The sequence below is a fragment of the Nyctibius grandis genome, chromosome Z (assembly GCF_013368605.1).
Source record: "Nyctibius grandis isolate bNycGra1 chromosome Z, bNycGra1.pri, whole genome shotgun sequence".
Lineage (NCBI taxonomy): Eukaryota > Metazoa > Chordata > Aves > Nyctibiiformes > Nyctibiidae > Nyctibius > Nyctibius grandis.
Window position 1 is genome coordinate 40,308,376 of NC_090695.1, and position 20,828 is coordinate 40,329,203.

Below are 20,828 nucleotides of genomic sequence, written 5' to 3' on the forward strand. Positions count from 1 at the left end.
CTAGTACTAAGCATCAGGATGCTACTGAAATCTGTTTTGTCAGGAAGCAGATTTAGGGACTACTATGTGATTGATGAATTGCAATGCAAAAGCTGCATGTGTGTCAGCAGCTTCTCACAACAAAGTCTGCAAAGTATCAGGAGGAAATGAAAAAAAGTGGCTGTTGCATACACCAGATTTCAGTGACAAGACTGTGATGGATATCCAAAAGAAGCTACAGTCTGGTGACTGCATTTTGTTGCCAGGCTCCCTTGCTACTTTGCTTAGGATCTTCAAGCACGAAACGGAGCAAATAATCACAGCCTCTCTCTGCTCCCCTGCCACCTCCCTTTCTCTCTTTGCGGAAAAAAAACCTAACCAAACAAAAAAAACCCTGCAAAACAAACCAACCCAAACCAACCAACCAAAAAAACCCCACTCTCAAAGAGCTGGCCACAGTTTGCATAATTTAAGATTTCTTTGATCTCAAAATTATTTGAATCCTCTAACTTAAAAGCTGCATTGAACATATATCTGTGAAATTTCTCTTCCATTAATTTCTTTGATTAGAGTGACTGAAATTTTTTAGGTGATATTCACACTGTAAACTTAGCAACTTCCTGATAGAGAGAAAACCCAGGAGGAGTTTCAGAGATTGTAACGCTTGTAGTAAATGACTGCAGCTGAAAAGCTGTATAAACCCACCCTAAACAACAACCTTTGAAAGAGAGGTTATGCAAGGGAAGGTTGTGGTTTTCAAAAAAAAAAAACAAACAAAAAAACAAACAGAAAGTTGTGTTCCATCATGATTCAAGGACTTTGACTAAATAACATTAGACAATTAAAAGCCAAAAGAGCATTTATGTCAGATTGCAGTGACAGAAAAACTAAAAGCTAAAAAAAAAAAAAAAAATAAAAATTAGACCCGAATGAAGAAGCATGATTCCTAATAGAAACTATGCTACTGACTTGGTCTAGTTATGCATTTCAGAGCCTGAAGGGATCTTGTAGCAATGCTCATGCAAGGCCTCTCACAAGGTTTTAGTAATCTAAGACATTTTCTTGGAGCTCCAAGCTGTTTACATTCATGCAGTTGGCAAGTCAGATTTTCTTCTGCCAGGGAAGTAGGCCAGAACTTGACTACTGTAGGAAATTGAAGAAATGCAGATTTAATTAATTCAGACAAAGATGTTACCTACCTCTTTACCTACCTATTTTAGCTGAGCTGACAAAATCATAAACAAAATACTGGAAGAATCTAAAGTCCCAGAAATGCAACTGACGGGCCTACAGACTACTTATTATTCTGGAAAGCTTATGCTGGATGAAGTCAGAGATGCTCTCCTGGAGAAAGTTCATTTTTACCTGACCGTGGTGAACTTAAAACCAATAAAAAAGTCATTACTACAGATGTTTGTAATATATGGATAGCTCTTATAACTAATCTACATAGATTCAGGACATGTTTGGAACATATTGCCACTGCACAGCAGATACTAGAAGTCAGAAATAAACTTTTCCATTATAAACAAGATTCTGTTTTTCCCCAGGATGAACAGGCAAGTAATCCCTTTGGGAACTCACCCAAGACCAAACTATGCTAAAGAGTTAGAGCAGGCCAAAATACACTGATGCATACACACAGAGAAAAGACACGCACATTTTGAGGATTGCCCATTTTCACCAGTGAATGATTCAGATGCTTTTTCTTAGCACAGAGCTTCAAACCAATTTATCATAGCCAATCAGTCCTCAAGAGATGAGGTGCGCTAGATGAGAACATCACCCTCAGCAATGCACATCATGACAGTATGAACAGCGTGCAAAAGGCAGAATTATAGAATGAAGAGGGAACAACAGAAGAGGGAACAGATTAAGGAGTCTTTAGCTCCCACTCATTCTCCATCTGCTGCAGCAACTGAGTCCCACATCACTAGGTGCAACTGCAGCTGTTATGTCCTTTCCACATTAGTCAGTCCAGACCAGCTGCTACTCAAAGCAGTATCTACATCATCCACTCCAGAGTCTTCAGAAGTAAGGGGGAGTGAACCACAAGGAACAGAATGTGAAGGTTTTCCACACACCCCGGAAGAAAGTTATTTTTCTTCAAACAGCCATTAGACATAATTTGTTCTCTGATGGAAATGGGTTTTAGTAAGCCATCATTCATCTCTCTATCAATGGGACAGATTGTATTGGCTAAGGTAAGCAGTTTCATTTACACTAGATAAAAAACACCTTTATCTGCAAGACAAAAGTATATTTTTTTTTTTTTACACTTGCATAAAACAGGTTGGTTTTTAAAAAATCAAGTATTTGCAATTATTTTCTCTAAATTTCCCCCAGGTTTCTCTTACGAGAGAATTCACAGTTCTTAATAAGGGATATTTACATTTTCAGATCACGCAACTGTTTAATATTGATTGATTAGTTAGGCGTATTTCTCATTGGATCTGGCACAAGGAAAATGCCTCCAAAGCCAAGACATTTATTTAATTTTCTTCTATGGGTCACCGGATTTTACATCACAAAGCAGACATTTTCCATGCATCACTTTTCCCATTTGTACACACTTTATACATGTACGACTAAAGATGCAACAGGCATAATCTTTGCATGCTATCATGAAAGATGAAGGGATGCAAGGTATAATTAAGCAAAATGCAGAATTGTTTAAAACAAAAGGCCCTTTTGCTTTTTAGGTCAGATTGAGGATTGCTCTCCCTCACCCTCCACCCCCAAGGAAAATGTAACCTTTCAGCATGGCAGTTTCAGTGCATCCCTTATCCCTAGAAATTTAATTTTATTTTGTGCATTATAGACATTTCAGCATGCATCTGAGTATCAGGTACTTTTTGCCACAAAGTGACTGGAGACCCTGAATCTGCAAGTGCCTTTGCACTTGCTGGGAGAGGATAGAGAAGCACACTGGCATTTTGTTCTAGGAAAAGATAAAGAGGCCAAGGAAGATTTTGAAGTTAAGACCAAACCACACAGCTCATGACAGAGTTACTGCTACAGAGTCCTCATGCAGAACCAGTGGGTCCCACAACAGGAGACAATGGCAGGATGACATTAACTCTTCCTTCACTGATCTCTCTGCTTTGCAAGGGTGACCTTTTACCTAGGGTGTGGTTGAGACTGAAACTGTCACCACATTTCAGCATTATTATCTCCCACAATTATCACTAGAAATCCCTTGAATTACCCACATAAAACTTGACATTACAAAACTTTTCTAATGTCTGTGTTTGTGAACTAAGTTCTAGTTACTCATTCTGCTCCCAGCTATACTATTGCTCTGTTGAAACCCTCCATGCCCACATCTCATGACACAACTTCTTTGGCTACCAGGCCTTTTCAGGGGAGCACACCATGGGTAAGAATATCTCAGGTCAAAGTACACACTAGTACCACAGATCCCATGCCACACAGTCCTTCATAAACTTACTCAGTTCCATCTTAACAGCAGTTATACAGTTGCCCTTGTCCTATATATTAGACGTCAAAGCAGAGCAGAGTAAAAACCAGAATTGCCACAATTCAAGCCAAGGTACTGTCCTTTGCTTTTCTAAGCTGAATAGCACAAGCTTGTTCACCTTTATTATGTTTTTTTTTTTTTTTTTTAAAAAAGTGGAAGTGAAGCCTCTGAGCGATGAGAATGGGCTAGCAAGCGCGGTCTGACCTCAGAACTACATGAGTATCTCGCCTAAGTGTTTCCACTGCGATCAAGGGCAGTGGTAGATGGGAAAAGGAACTGCCCAAGTAGCTGAGAAAGCACCAGCTGAGGAAACAAGCTCTTCTCCAGCCCAGATTTCTGGAGGAAGTGGCACAGGAAGTCACAGGACAGAACTGTAAGTATTTTCCAGTCAAGCAAACCAAGTGCAACAACACATGACTGGAGATCTGTAAATGCAATACCTATATAAAAGAGCGAAGAAAAGTGATGTGGGCAATAGAAGACACGCGGGTCTTAACTGTAAACAACACTTCAACGAAGCAAGATCACCTCGTGAAAGTTACCTAAAAATACGGAATTAAATGAGAAATGGCACGAAATGCCTCTGGTCAAACGCAGGTCCTGCCAGGCTTACCCTCTAACGAACTTTTTAGACATATGCAGTTGATTCTCTAAAAAATTATGAAACAATGTTACATGGAATATCTGGAGAAGGTGAGAACTAACAGAAAGTGCAAGTTTTGAAAGGAATTTGGCCTAAGAAGAAAGATACAGTGTTAAAAGCAAAAACATCAGACAAACAGAAAAGGCTTCTTCAAATACACTGCAGGTAAAACCAACACTAGAGGCAATGTAGGCCCACTGATGAATGAGGTGGGGGCCCTGGAGACAGAGGATAAAAAGAAGGCGGAGTTACTGAATGCCTTCTTTGCCTCTGTCTATACTGCTGGAGGCTGCCCTAAGGAGCCCTGGACCCCTGAGGCCCCAGAGGAAGTCAGGATAGAGGAGGAATCTGTCTTGGTAGATGAGAGCTGGGTCAGGGACCAATTAAGCAATCTGGACGTCCATAAATCCATGGGCCCTGATGGGATGCACCCACGGGTGCTGAGGGAGCTGGCGGAAGTCATTGCTAGGCCACTCTCCATCATCTTTGCTAAGTCGTGGGCAACGGGAGAGGTGCCTGAGGACTGGAGGAAAGCGAATGTCACTCCAGTCTTCAAAAAGGGCAAGAAGGAGGACCCGGGTAACTATAGACCGGTCAGCCTCACCTCCATCCCCGGAAAGGTGATGGAGCAACTTGTCCTTGGTGCTGTCTCTAGGCACATCAAGGATAGGAGGATCATTAGGGGCAGTCAACATGGCTTCACCAAGATGAAGTCATGCTTAACCAACTTGATAGCCTTTTATGAGGACATAACCCAGTGGATAGATGATGGTAAAGCTGTGGATGTGGTCTATCTTGATTTCAGTAAAGCATTTGACACGGTCTCCCACAGCATCCTCGCAGCTAAACTGAGGAAGTGTGGTCTGGATGATCAGGTAGTGAGGTGGATTGTGAACTGGCTGAAGGAAAGAAGCCAGAGAGTGGTGGTCAATGGGACAGAGTCCAGTTGGAGGCCTGTATCTAGTGGAGATAGATATCCCTCAAGGGTTGGCACTGGGACCAGTACTATTCAATATATTCATTAATGAGTTGGATGAGGGAATAGAGTGCACTGTCAGCAAGTTCGCTGATGACACAAAACTGGGAGGAGTGGCTGACACAACGGAAGGCTGCGCAGCCATTCAGAGAGACCTGGACAGGCTGGAGAGTTGGGCGGGGAGAAATTTAATGAAATATAACAAGGGCAAGTGTAGAGTCCTGCATCTGGGCAAGAACAACCCCATGTACGAGTACAAGTTGGGGGCAGACCTGTTGGAGAGCAGCGTAGGGGAAAGGGACCTGGGGGTCCTAGTGGACAGCAGGATGACCATGAGCCAGCAATGTGCCCTTGTGGCCAAGAAGGCCAATGGCATCCTGGGGTGTATTAGAAGGGCTGTGGTTAGTAGGTCGAGAGAGGTTCTCCTCCCCCTCTACTCTGCCCTGGTGAGGCCGCATCTGGAGTATTGTGTCCAGTTCTGGGCCCCTCAGTTCAAGAAGGACAGGGAACTGCTAGAGAGAGTCCGGCGCAGAGCCACGAAGATGATTAAGGGAGTGGAACATCTCTCTTATGAGGAGAGGCTGAGGGAGCTGGGTCTCTTTAGCTTAGAGAAGACGAGACTGAGGGGTGACCTCATTAATGTTTATAAATATGTAAAGGGCAAGTGTCATGAGGATGGAGCCAGGCTCTTCTCAGTGACATCCCTTGACAGGATAAGGGGCAATGGGTGCAAGCTGGAACACAGGAGGTTCCACATAAATATGAGGAAAAACTTCTTTACGGTGAGGGTAACCGAACACTGGAACAGGCTGCCCAGAGAGGTTTTGGAGTCTCCTTCTCTGGAGACATTCAAAACCCGCCTGGACGCGTTCCTGTGTGATATGGTCTAGGCAATCCTGCTCCGGCAGGGGGACTGGACTAGATGATCTTTCGAGGTCCCTTCCAATCCCTAACATCCTGTGATTCTGATTCTGTTAAATACACACTACCAGTAAGCCCTGCATGGACAGATTGTGGGGTCAACATTTATTAATTTTTTTATTAACATTATCACAAAAAGCAGGAGCATAATGATAATATTTGGTGATAACACTAACCTATGGGTCATATGCAACACAGGATCTTGAATACAGAACAACTGAGGGTGTAAGTATAAGAAAAGGAATTAAACTGCTGTAAGATACAAGTACAGACCACTTGTCGTTCAGGGGAAAGTACAGAATTTGGAGATGATAGTCACTGTGATCTCCCAATGTAAAGTGGTTGTGAATCCCAGGTTTTGTCAGCGATATATGTCTAGTAAATACACAGAAGAATTTGTGCCATGGTGAGGAGTCTTTACAAGGCTTCCTCTGGAATATTGTGAATTTAGAGTTGGAAGAGGAACAGAGGAGGGCATGTAGGATGACTGGGGGGAATGGAAACTCACCTGTGGTGGGACTACCAGGATTTGTCTTGTCTAGTCTAGCAATACAAAACTGCAAGTGTCTACCCCAAGCACTGAACTTTACTTCCTTTCTCATACTAAATGTCAAGAACAATTCAGACTTCAGTATTTTGAAGTCATAAGCCAGGAGACTGAACACAACCTATATCTAAAACTAAAAATAGCGCTTTCTCAAACATTATTTCTTTTCATTTCTAAGAAAATTATCTGGAATGTTAAGGCCACCCAGATACTGAAAATGTAGCTGCCAACAAAAGGGGTGGGAAAATAAATAGTAGCTTATTATTCTCCTTTACTTTACCAGCACTGCTGTAGGCAACACTCAGAAATGAAAAACCCTAACCCATGATATATACTGCAGGAGCATGTGGATCTCTATGCTACATTACAGAAATAAAAACAAACAAACAAAAAAAAGTCACCACTTCTTTGAGGTGATCTGTCAAGAAAATGATCAAATCCCGTAGTTAACAATTTGGTTGTGTAAATATGTATAGAAAAATGTGCATTTATAGCTCCCCTCAGTTATTAACAGTGCTAAGTCAACCTAAATAATGCTGGCCCCAGACAACCAGTGACAGAAAAACAAAGCCAAAACCAGTATCAGCTACTGTTACAACATCTAAATAGCCCTGTGCTGCTACCATTGATGCATGCTCTACATTAAATATGTCCTGTCTCAAACAACATTTCTTTTTTAAAAAACAAAGCAAACAAAAAGCGTACTATTTGGCAAAGCATTGAGGAGGTAGTAGGGTAGGTTTGTAGTCCAGACACATCGCCTAAACATTCAAAGCATTTGGGAACTTACCGTACTAAATTTCTGAGAACGGTGCTTATGCCCAGAGGTGTAACTGTTGCTAAGAGCAAAGAATTTCCATCAATCTAGCAAGAGTGTATACTTTAAAGCTGTACTGGACAAGCTTTCAAATAGTCAGGTCTGCAGAGCGTAGAAATGTCTTTCGATTTCACAGAAGGAACAAAGTACTTTCAAAAAATCCATGAAACATTTTTTTTTGTTGTTCTTGTATTTAGTCAGTTTTGAAATACCTTTCACTTACAGCAGGTTTGAATTACCAATATGAAGGGAAAAACATGCAATGAAAATGTTGTAAGTCTTACTTACCTTCTTATATGTTTTCTCTTCATTTGGCTTTCCAGCCGTCACATCTCCATTTTCAGTAACAGACGACATCTAACAACAGAAGCTTAAGTTATAAACAAAGTAGTTGCTTTGGAAAAGTAAGTGTTCAGAAAACATCATACAATTTGTTATCCATTTTTTGCTAAATTAAAACTTTTTAGAGAACAGTAAGTCATCAACATCAGTGACATTTTGTGAGCATCATTTTCCTCCACTGAAGTTGTCTTAAGCTTTCCTTTTTTTTTGGTCACTTGCTTAAAATGATTCAAAATGCAGTTCAAAATGCACTGTGTGTCCTATTTTCCTACTGCATCCAAAATTCACTCTTTATTTGAATTACTGAACTCATTGTTAATTCACTCATTATATGTTTTAGAATGACTATGTTACATGTTTCTCTCTTTGAATAAACAATATGCTTTTAAGCATACAAACATACCACCTATATTCCTTGCCCCATTTCTTCCTGATTAATTCTTGTTCTACTACCTTTATGCATGTCTCTAAAACAGCTCAGCTGCACTTATGCAGTCTTCGAAATTCTGATTTTACAAAACAGCATTTCTGCAAATCCTTCTGCAAAAATCAAATATGTAAGAGAGGCAAATTGTCCTCTCCCTTGAATCACTGTGCAAGCACCTTACATATCTGCAGTGCAAAAACAGTACTCGAAAGTATCCTTTTGGGAAGTATTTTCCAGGCAAACTAAAAGGACAGCACTGCCCCAGGCATATGTCCAGCATATGACTCTATTTCTACACAACCCTCTATTCCTGTTTCCCCCCACCAGTATGCAGGTCTGCAGTAAGACACTGCAGTGAAATCTTGCTCCTCAGCAGACTGCACGAGACGACCTTGAAAGGTATAATGATGGGCAAAGCTATGAGGCTTGGGAGTCAGATACTCAGTGGCATGTCTCAGAGGTCCAAGGCCTTTGGCTGCATTGACACACTCAAAGGAGCACACACCTCAAAGAAGCAAGGAGATATTTGACATTGCATCTTATCATGGCTGTAAAGCAACACTAGATAAGAATAAACCACTAAGACATGACTTGGGTCAGACACTCGAGATGTGGCTGCCAAAGTGAATAAAACAAAAAGGCTGTGTTTCAAAATAATTCTGGATTCTGCGAACACTTTCACAATGGAAGTATACATACCCTTACAAAGAACACAAGTCATTTGGAGCTGAGAGTGAAGATCAAGACATTCATTGGTGGTGTTAACGTTTTCCAGAACCTATTAAAAGAAAAATCTGTTATCACTATGCCATCACAAATTTACATCTCGCAGAAGAGCTTTAGATTTCCTTTTTCTACTATTCTTCAGCCAAAGCAAGAATCCAGCCATTGATGCTGTTCAATAATCTTCACTCATTTGGGATAGCCCATATTTTAATTCTACCCAAGCCAAAAAGATAAACAATAGGAGTGACGGTTTGGAAGACTGCACACTGAATAGTCATAGATAATAATAAACTCATTTTGGAAGAATGGTAGCTATTATCAGCATAATTTCTGCAAGTAGTCTTGTTGAGGTGAGCTATTTCATAGTTAAAATGGTTTGACTAAACATACGAGAAAATATTACACAATCAGATATTATGTGATACCTCTTTGGAATCAGCTCTCCCTCCCATCTTCCACATCTGTTTTAAGCTACATCAGTAAAGGTATTCTTCAATTTGAATTCTCAGCCACACCAGAATAAAATAAATCTCATTTGTCTTTAATCAGTACAAATAGCATCTTGTACATAACTAAAAATTGATTAAAAAAAATATCCCCAGGTCTCATTCACTGAATTTAATTTTCCAGTAATCTGAAAAGTATACATAACACCACTAAGAAACCTTTTTCATAAAAGGCTTCAAAACAGTATTTTCTTCGCCTCCAGAGAAGCAGACTATTAATTGCATCTGAGACAAAATAAAGGGACAACAAATAGAAATATAGATTTTCTGAGAATGAAACAATGCTTCCTTAGAAAAACCTCTTCTAACATCACATACCAGTATTTTCCTACTGCAGCTAGCTACATTCTTCATTGTAACTTTCATGCCATTAATGTATCTTAATCAATAATTCCTTTACTTGGATGTGTATTAGCATCATTCTACACATCACACTCTTACTTAAAGGCAACAAATGAGTTTTGATAGCTTTTAAAACTGAGTGTAGTTTATCTAGCTTACCCATATTCACACATTTAATATTCATTAATACTGACCATGCTTGTTAACTATCAGTATGTGAATACAGATATCAAGAACTTCCTGCTAAAACAGCTTTTGTGGGAAAAGAAATGTAATTTTAATCACTAGTAGAGGAAGACTTTATTGAACTGATCCCGGGGTACAACCATCAAAACCCTCAAAGTGTTGTTCTCCACACACCTACAAGGACTATCGGTATAATAAGATGTTCTACTAGTGAAACGGTTGAGGGCCCCAAGAACAAGGAGGATGTTGTAAATACCTTAGACATTCGACTAACCTAGTTATATAAATAAACAAAGGGGAGCCTTTTTTTAATTTAGGTGGGTATATCTCACTTCAGACAACCGGGCCTTGAAAAGATAGTTTCTAATTAGGATGGCTGTATTTCACTTCAGACAACTTGGCCTTGGGAAAACAGAGGCACAGAAACCTAAAGATAAGGGAGTTGCAACAGCTGCCTTGAAGGACACAGCCTACGTGACCTACGTGATCCCTGGACTGAGTTTGCGCAGAAGCAGGGGTCAGTTAGCGAACACAGCGAGGAAGACTATAAGCCTTCATCTGAAGACCCCTGACGACCACCAGAGAAAACGACTGCGCATGCGGAACGGACATTTACATATATTAATGAGTTCCAGGAAATCTCATGACTATGCAAATGAGTTATTGGGAATCTTATGACTATGTATAACTTTATGGTATATAATCTCTGAAAATCTGCAAAATCGGCGGAACACTCATGGTGGATAATCCCCAGTGCTGCCCAGCGCTGCAATAAAGAATGCCTGCTTCATAACACACTCTGGTGTTATTGAGTTTTCTTTCGGACTCCTTACCCAGCCGCACCTAGCTTCCCACTTCGGTGAGGAAAGTTAGAAAGCAAGGGGGTTTGGAGATCTCCGATTTTTGTATCACTAGTCCCAAAACTTCCTACAATATGATCATACATACTCAGCAAAAGTCAAACATGAAAGCAACATGAGAACTTGCTTTCAGCAAGATGTTAGCTGAAGAAAACACTCATGCCAGACACAGAAGAAAAGCTTGTTTGTTCCCAGCATAGTCAGACAAATTATTCAAGACCACTTCATTCATATGAAAATAACACCATGAAGAAGGTAAATTTCTCCTATCTATGCCAGTTGATTTCATTCCTAGAGGCATCTAGAATAGTATTATCTCAGTTCCTAATCTTTTGAGAAATAGAGTACATAGCTCTAATTTAACTGGGGTTGTGTCAAACATCTTTCAAGATATTCTCTGTGACAACCATCTCCTACTCCATGCTAATAATTTTTTGCAAAGCAAGTATTACTTCGTGTATTTTCTCCCTGCTCTGCAGCTACTGAAATAGTACAGGGTGCTTTCTCATGTGCTTTATGTTGGGCACAGAAGAGCTACTGTCTCAGTTCTGCTGAGGTTTAACAGTGCAAAGACAGGTCATAACTTAGAGTCCTGGACTTACTTCCAGGCTAAGCTATTTATTTATTTATTACATTAGCAGGAAACTACCGTAACAAAAGTGTTGGATCTCTGCATGTATCTGACAACGGGAGGCTCACAATAAGGCAAGCCAAGGAGGCTGGCAGAGGTAGAGGAGGAAAACATTTAGTGTCAAAAATACCGTAGGTGTTCAGTGAAAGACTGGGCTATAAAGATCTGCTGTTTAACTTCTTAGACGCCACCCAGCCTACCTGATAACAAAAAAGAGAAATATTAAAGTTCAGTATTTTTCCCAAATGCTCTTGAAGAGTCAACATTTTTGTCATGAGTCTTTTTTGCAGCAAAAACTAGTGTGATATGTTCAGTTCCTGAGACACAAGTCCACAGCCTTCAATTCCAACTTTCCGCTTGGAACGTCTCCTTGCCCCAAATGCAGACTTAAAAGAATCACACCTACTCAATATGTGCTTCAGCCTTTAAACAAAAAACCTGTGTTTTACAGTTTAGTTTCTCACATTGGAATTGTTGAATCGTACACTTCTTAACTAACACAAACTGCAATTTCCATGATTCTGGGGAAAAAGTGCCATATGCATTTTGCTCTAAAGCTACAGTGGCGCCTTTCTCTGCCTAGCCAGAAGCCCGCTACATCAAGCACCGCCCTGCCCACCACGCAGCTGGAGTTTTGAGAGCTGAGGTGACAGACACCAAACGCAAGCTTCCTACTCAGCTTCTCTTTCTTTTCTTGAATTTTTAATTGCATTTTCCTTACACAGCAGAAATTCACCTCTTACTGACAGCATAAGGCATTCATTTTGTCAGATTATAAGTAACTATCTGTTTTTAGACAACCTTAATTGCTTAGGCCCAGCACACAGGAACACATACTGGTACTTACACCTTTCAGCTCTATTTCAATTGAACTTCAGAATTCCCACCGTCTTCAATGAAAGCCAACATGCATGACAAATGCTGTTGTTAACTTCATCCAACCAAAATCAGTTCTGCTTTCTTTCCATTATCAAGAAAACAATATTTGTTTGAAGAATGCATTTCTCATCATCTTTAGATCATTTTCTTAAATTAATCATTTTTTAAAAGCACTGATAAAACACGCTATTTAGGAATCACATTCCAAATACAAGCCATGTAGCCTCTCACTATGACTGCCGCCTTGTCCTGGCTGACAGTTAAAATTCACAGTTTTTTCCCTAGCTTTTGTGAGAGACATCTCCACAGGTGTACTGCTGGCAGGCTTCTACAGTGGCTAATACATTCAGAAAGAGAAACCTTGTTTGAAAGAAAATGTACTGCTATCTTTTCACCTGGCATAATCTATCATTTTAATTATGAGGAGTTAAAAACAAACAAAAAGCAAAACCAAATGACACTTCATGTTTTCCAGTGGGCACAGGGAGAATACTACAAGTTAAAGAATGCAAGAAGCAATTATGCCTGTTTAAGAAATATAAAACACAAATAAAATAGACTGGTGCACATTTTTCATCTGAAACACACACCTGGATTTTCATGAAATTTTCCTTTTTTGGTAAGTGAATGCATTGGGACAGAATACACAATTTCAGAATTAATCCAGAAATTTGGTTCTCATACTTGCCTGCATTTCAGATCACCTGTTTATTAGAGATAGCCACTTTCTAATCCCTAAACAATTCTCTTCCTCCAGGAAGACACAAAACTCCCAGCATGGGGCAGCTGACTCCTCAGAAAAGCACACTGAATCTCATATTAAATTCATAACAAGGATATTAAGTTAGCACCAGACAAAAATTGGAGATTACCAAATAGTCATTTTATCTGTCCTAAGTAACTGGAAGTTTTCAACACAAGACTGCATTCTTGATGATGGCAGTTTGTCAGCACAACATGTAAAGATGCTGCCAGGCATTTCTAATTCTATAAACAGCATTTATAGTGTATTCCATTAAAAAGAGTCATCAAGTTAAATTCCTTGTCAGCCCTTCTCACTCCTCTGTTACGACTTTAAAGCAGCATCTTTTCATACAACTATGAAAATCACAGCCATTTCATTTACTGCAAAACTCACTTTCACTGGTAAGATTTGCCCTGTCATACTCTTCTTGTGGTCGTTATGAAAGTAGCTTGACAAGTCAGTGTCTCAGTTCACAAAAAGGACTTGAGATCTATATTGCAACACGCTTCCACCAAACCTCTTGGGGGACAGAGTCATACACTGCCAGACTTCAGCTCCAGTGCGAAACTGGAAATCTTTGTTATGCAGGAAGGAGAAAAACTTCTCAACCAAAAATTCTCCACAGTGGAAGAAATCCACCAACACATATTCATTAATGAGAAACTATTCTCTAAGAACTTGTTCTCCTGTGATCCTCCCCGACCCAGAGTGCCCCAAAACAGTTCATGATATTCTTGGAGCTACAGAAGAGTATCTCCAAGATAAAAGGCACTAATAATGCTAACTCCCCTACTTCCTTGGGATGACCAAGAGTGGAGGTCACACCTTAGGCACTGTACAAACTTCTCTTGCAGATGATGCATTTATAAAGTCTCCCTCCCGTCTGGATTCTCTGCCATCTAATACAATACATACATCAGCATTGGTTTTCCCAATTAGATATTATTTGGCCTCGTCTATTTTTCCATGAAACTTCCTGGTACTCTGGACCACTGTCAAATTTAGTTGACAAATTTAGGACAACCAAAACTGACAACAACTTTCCCCTTCCCTCTCCAGTAGAATTTAAACAGTAGGATTATTTATAAGATCATTTGCAAAGGAAGGGGCTCAGGACACACAACACATCCTTGAACACACACACACACAAACTGCATACATATATCTTGTCTCCATAGGAAATCAAGTTAAAAGTATCAGCATACTTTTGGGTGTCCCTGGGAACAGGAACTGAAGAAGGGACCTCAGAAGCTTTTTGCACTGCACTGTTTTCACACCACTCAGGAGGCAGCTGAATTGTTAACGTCAGGTGAAAAGCATGACCTAAATTGTTAGAATTTTGACATTTATTACATTTTAGCTTCTTTACAGAGCTTTAAAACAATGCTGACTATATTTTTCATTATTTAATTGCCTTAATTCTGAGGTGACCAAAGAATGCAGAGTGGTGTTTAAGAACTCGCAAGCATTGCTAGGCAGTGTGCCAATAAGCAGATGTAAACAAGTGAAAAGAAGCATAATTTGGTGTAGAGTAAGAAAAGAAGCAATACATGAAACATCCTACAGCTTTCTCAACAGTCATTACAAGTTAACCCCCTCTCCTAAAACCTTATGCCTTTTAACATCACTGAATGTTCTCTATACAGTGTCTGGACAGTTACATAGCCCTCAAGTAAAAAGTGAGGTAACGTATGTGGCCACTCAGTTATAAGAAAATACATATATAGTTCAGTTACCTATTTTTCTTTTTTTCTTCTACTCTTTTTTTTTTTAATAATATCCCAGACACCAGTCTGTGGAGTGGACGCACTTCTTTATGGTAGAAGTCATGTAGCCATCTAAGATGACACACAGGAGTATGTCCCCATACCTGAAACATCCAAGAAGTAAAAGCTAGTATATATTTTTAAACCAATATATCCTGAGAATGAAGTAAATGTTTACATATTGCAATGCACTGGATAATCATTAGAAATTCTAAAAAAGCTTCAAATCTGAAAAACTCTTTTTTCCTCCATGAGTTTTCAAATTCAGAACTTCAATCTGAGAGTCTTTAATCTATCTGACTCCCATAATGCCTCTTAGCCTATTTAACCTCTACTGTCAACTGCTGTGACTTCCCTTCTTCCCAGAAGTGATGAAGGATCTCTTACGTCTTTCCAGACACCAACTGTGAAAGCAGAGCAAACTTTTTACTGCATTGTAGATACCACAGATATAACCTACTAAAGAAAAAAAAAAATACCTTTTCTGCCTATCTGGCAGAAACAAAATACATTGTATGAATTGTAAAGGAGAGGGGGAAAAGTGTGGAAAAAAAAAAAGAATTCTTAGGTCTGTTCCCTTGGCAAGTTCCCTCCACCTCCATCTGGTTATGGCGGGTTTAGGAATGATTGAAAGTCACACCTTCTAGGTAAAATATATGATAGTACTGTAAGGGTTGTTGCATTAGTGAAAACTCGAAGAGGTTGGTCTTGCTAACAAGGATGAACAATTTCACAGTGAACAGCTGCAACGAGCTAAAAAATGTAGATCAGAAATTGTACAGCCTGTTACACCCAGAAAAAAAATAGAATTATTCCTAAGATGACCCTGCTCACGTTGTCCAGTTTCAAGCCCTAATCAGCCTATAAATCTAATTACTTTTTTTTAATTTTGCCTCAAAAATAAGAGGGAAATAGAGATCACAAGTAGTATGCAAAGTGATGAAAGTCACATCTAAAGTAAAATGCAAAAAAATAATCTTCTCATGGTCTTCATGATAACATCAGGACAGCACAAAGGCTACATAGAAAGCAGCAAGCAAAAGGCATCACAAAGCTGCCATTCAGACTGTTCACCTAGTCTAAAACATCTCAGCTGTTCACACCACCTTTATTTACCTAGCTTAATAACTCACATCAGTTTCAGCGCCCTGCCAGACCTTTTAGGCTCTCAGTAACTAACCCAAGCACAATGCTAAGATTCCGATACTGTTTGATTTCTACTGTGACTCCCCATTTCCAGAATTACAGCACAGTATTTGGATTTTTTTTAAAAAAGTGGTAATAGAAGTGCCAACTATTTTAGTTTGCAGGCTGAATTTGAAAAGTAATTTACCAATGTAATTTATATTATAAACTATATGTTTATATTACAATGCTTTGATTTACTGCAAGAAGCATCATCATCTATTCTCCTCCTTTAGCTTTCAGAAAGGGAAAACAAATAAAAAAGTAGAATGCAACAAACATCACCTCCATCAAAGTTTACAAAAACTCAGAATACAGTTTGATTTACCTGGAAGATTTGACAACTTACAAAAGTCCTGCCCTCTTCCACTTAAGGTGGTAATCCTAGTGCATTAACCTGTTCTCTGAGGTGAAAGAGACTACTCTACAAATGTAATATCCAGAGGCACAGTAACAGCCACAATAGCACAAATTATAGCTATTTTATTTTCTATAACAAATCACATTCTTTGTTTTGAAAATAACCTGCTGTGATTTTTCAGATGTGAACTTGCTTCCACCAATGGAAATAAAATTGCGAATTTATTATAGGAGTCAAAGTTTAGAAGACCTTAGAAACATAGCATACTGTGGTCTTCCAACAAAACACATCCCTTTTCCATTTGTAACTTCTGTGTTTTTTAAACTCTGCATCTCACAGATAACTTGAAAGCCCTCTAGGAAGAGGTTGTTTTTTTTTCCCCTCCATGAATTTCCAAATTCACAGCTTCATTCTGAGAGTCTTAAATCTATCTTACTCCTCTACTGCCTACTAGCCTATTCAACCTCCACTGTCGACTGCTGTGACTTCTGCTCTTCCCAGAAACACTGAAGGATCTTGTGTCTTTCCAAACACCAACTGTAAAAGCAGAGTAAACTTTCTACAGCATAGTAGATGGTGTTCCAGTATTAAGAACTATGGGACTTTTCCAAATCACTGATCCCAGACCTGCAATCAGAAAGAACAAACATTTGATCCCTGACATAACTGACTTCCCAGTATGCATTCTGCAGAAACTGCTAACAGGCCCTCTGTCACGGTTTAAAGCTGGGCCGGCTATTAAACCTGTGGCAGACGCTCTCTGTTAACCCTCTTCCCCCCCCCACCCTAAGGGAAAGGGAAAAGGGAGAGAGACTTATGGGTTGGAAAGTTAAAACAGTTTTAATAAACTATAGTAATGAAAAAGAGTATAATAAGAATAATAGAAATAATCAAATATATACAAATATATACAAAACCAAGACTGAGAGCTTGGAAATCCTCCTCAGGCAGAGTTGCTCCCCCCAGCACAGGCAGAGGGGAAAATGCAGTAGCTCCCCCTGCCATCACACCTGCAGGCTTTTAACTGGAGAATTGGCAAAGCTGGTACCAATCAGTGGGAGACAGGAGGGCCCCTCCCTCCTGGGCCCCACCTCCAGGAGGCAGTGGGTTAGTGATAAATAGGAAAGTGAGAATGACGTGTATGGGATGGAATACCTCGTTGGTCAATCTTGGGTCACCTGCCCTGTCTGCTCCTCTCTGCAGGTGCGAGCCCCCTTCGGCTCTTCACTCGTAAGCAGTGAGGAATTTAGCAGTGACCTTGGTTTCTCTAAGACTAATTGGCCTGGTTTGGGCCAAACCAGGACACCCTCCTTTTACAAAGTGAAACGGCCTCATTAATTTCTCATTATTTTGTAACAGACTGAAAGCATATGAAGTAGAAACGCATATTTGTACATAGCCAAAGAAGACTTCCCAGTTCCTACTGATGTTTTCATAATTGAGATTTCATGTGCCAACAACAGTAGCTTTTAGAAGACCAGCAATCTTTCTATAAATCCAACTGGAGTTGCAAATTAATAAAAATTGTCAAGATGGTTTGTTTTTTTTTTTTTTTGAAACAAGTGAAAGAAGGAAACTCTGCACACTCTATACAATTGTATGCAACTGAAGAAAATAGAAGGTACAGTAAGTATCACGGCGAAGGGCACAGGTAGAAGACATTGCAGAATCCAGAATCAGAGCTCTGCTCCATTACATGACACCAAACTGGGTGGGAGTGTCGATCTGCTGGAGGGTAGGAAGGCCCTGCAGAGGGATCTGGACAGGTTAGATAGATGGGCCAAGACCTGTTAACAGCATGAGGTTCAACAAGAACAAGTGCCGGGTCTTACACTTTGGCCACAACAACCCCATGCAGCTCTACAGGCTGGGGGAAGAGTGGTTAGAAAGTGGCCTGGCCGAAAGAGACCTGGGGGTGCTGATCGACAGCCAGCTAAACATGAGCCAGCAGTGTGCCCAGGTGGCCAAGAAGGCCAATGGCATCCTGGCCTCTATTAGGAATAGTGTAGCCAGCCGGTCTAGGGAAGTGATCGTCCCTCTGTACTCGGCACTGGTGAGGCCGCATCTTGAGTACTGTGTTCAGTTCTGGGCCCCGCACTTCAAGAAAGATGTTGAGGTGTTGGAGCGAGTCCAGAGGAGGGCGACCAAGCTGGTAAAGGGTCTGGAGGGTATGACCTGTGAGGAACAGCTGAGGGAGCTGGGGTTGCAAACATAACTTTACAACAGAAGCACAAAATGAAGAAAGATAATCGAAATTATTTGCTTAGAAGAATATTCCATAAAAGATTGTTGAGTGGACAACACACAAAAGCTGTGGTTAAAATAATTCACATGCACTAAAACAGATGGCGTAATTTGTTCATCAGTTCTCCACAGGCAACTTGTAAGTCAAACACCACTGGGAACTATTAGCCTATAAGCATGTAATCAATCACAACAAAGTTTGCAGAAGGATATGCTGTGGAAACACTGAGCTCAATGCTGCAGTGGATTATCATCTTCGAGTTCTTCGAGTTCTCTGTGCTTTCTTGTCCTGGGTCCTGCAAGTATAATTTTTGCACATACAACTTTTACTGAATGCTAGCTAATTTTGCCTTTTCAGCAGCCAGGTTATCTAAGAAATTCAAGTCTTTAAAATCCCATATTTGTCTCCATTTGAGGGCCCTTCTACACAGCTGTAAAAAGACAAATGAAGAGTGGAACAAACTACCTTGGAGGATGTGATACATAATATCAGAGATTTTTTGACAGATTAGACAACTGTTTTAAATATAGTTGGTACTGTCTTGAAGGAAGGGAAAGGTATGGATATCCTGTCATGGTTCCTCCTGGTTTCCATAGTATCACCATGTACCACTCAGGCTGTATATCTGCAACAATTTCAGTTATCATGCTGGTGCTGCTACCTCCTGCCTTCCAAGCACGCATTCACTAGCATCCTTATTATGACGCCAGTGCTCCTTAGGCCCCAGGACCTAGCCAATTAAACTAACAAAAAAGTAATCTACCAAAGAATAATAATCATAATGGAACTCCTTAAAACACCAAGCATGGCTTTTATATGGACTCCGCTGAGATCAAGGGGAAACCTGGAAGGGCATGAGGAAGGTGATGCAACACGTGAGACCTCTGGCCCATGCTGAACAGGAGACAGATTGTCTCAGTTGTTTCAATCAGTCAGAGATTTTCACATAACCTCAGAGTCTTAAGTCCACTTGTGACAAAACCAGGAAGCAAGACAAAGAGGCAGATGGAAAGTGTTAGCGGCAGTGCCCAATGCGCTTGGCAACAGAACCAGAACTAAGCTCAAAATCAGCTTGTGGGAAAAGATCTGCAGTAACACACAGCTAAGGTTAGGCACCCAAACGTGTATTTAAACACCAATTGTTTTTCAGGTGCCTAGCTTGTATGAAAAATAAGGTCACTCAAGAATGGATCAATGTAAGCACCAAATTTGAAAGTTATGTTTAAATTCAGATGAGAGACACTTTAAATTACTGTACTGTATAATAAAATCTGTTATGACTAATTAAAAAGACTCCCACTATTTTCCTTCAGGAAAGTTAAAACTGCAATTAATAGGCGTTTTCCTTGGATACCTCTAACTTAATTTTAGTTAGAATTTAACAGAAAGCTCACTTCATTATTGAAAATTATTTTTAAAAAAACCCTCTTGTATCATTCTCAGCACAGAACATTGCCAACATTCCTATACAGCGAAAGTTCATCAGAAACCTCTCCCAAACCACTTGCAGCTATGGAAAGGGAGACCATAATCCCATTTTATGAAATGCCCTATAAAATAAAAAAGCTGGAGTTTTCTTCATTTAAATGAGCTTTCTAACGTGCCTATTTTTAAACTACAGGGAAAGCTTCAAGGCAGAAAAAATAATTTCAGAAGCTGCACCAGACAAGAATACTTCAAAAAACAAGAGTGAAATAAAATCAAATTCTGAAACCAATTAAGAACTGCTCAGCATCTAACGAAAAAGCTATTTGTCATAGCTGCTGTCTAGTTGTCATCAAACTGAGACAGCAATTTTACAGCCACTACAGTAGAATTACACCACTAAGTGCACCAAAAGAAGTGCTAGTATTTTAAAAAAGTTATGCCATTCTCTGACCATGTGGCTGCTTAAAGGTAAAGCTGCTACTGCCCTTATAAGTAACTGATACTTTTGTTCTCCAACTCAGTCTTCGATGGGCAGGCCAGAATGAGCAACCGACTGCTTTTTTGCTTGACAGCAGCCTGAAAGCATGCTGAATTTGGCACATATCTGAAATTATGAATATACTTGTAGTGTACTTTAAGAAACAAAACCACATCAGCATACACATGTATCCTACTGACATTAAAGAACATGACGTATGTCTTAGGAAGAAATATGTACAGCTGTTTTAAGGTATGGAAACCTAGCCACAGAGTTTTTAAATGGTGATACAAACGTTTTCAAATAAACATTTTTAAGTAGTTATTTACAGCCAAATGATATAAGAGAATTGTTTTC

The 20,828-nt window shown here is 39.9% G+C and overlaps 1 protein-coding gene across 2 annotated transcripts in view; it reads right to left on the reverse strand.

The window, feature by feature from the left end:
• The window catches only part of PIP5K1B (phosphatidylinositol-4-phosphate 5-kinase type 1 beta), a 130,908-nt gene that overhangs the window by 81,347 nt on the left and 28,733 nt on the right, over positions 1-20,828 (reverse strand). For both annotated transcript variants that reach the window (XM_068422569.1, XM_068422568.1), the window contains exons 2-3: positions 8,833-8,911; positions 7,653-7,721 (exon numbers count right to left, since the gene is read on the reverse strand). In XM_068422569.1, coding sequence (XP_068278670.1) covers positions 7,653-7,721 — 69 coding nt within the window. In that variant the 5' untranslated portion in view covers positions 8,833-8,911. The remainder of the gene's footprint in view (positions 1-7,652; positions 7,722-8,832; positions 8,912-20,828) is intronic.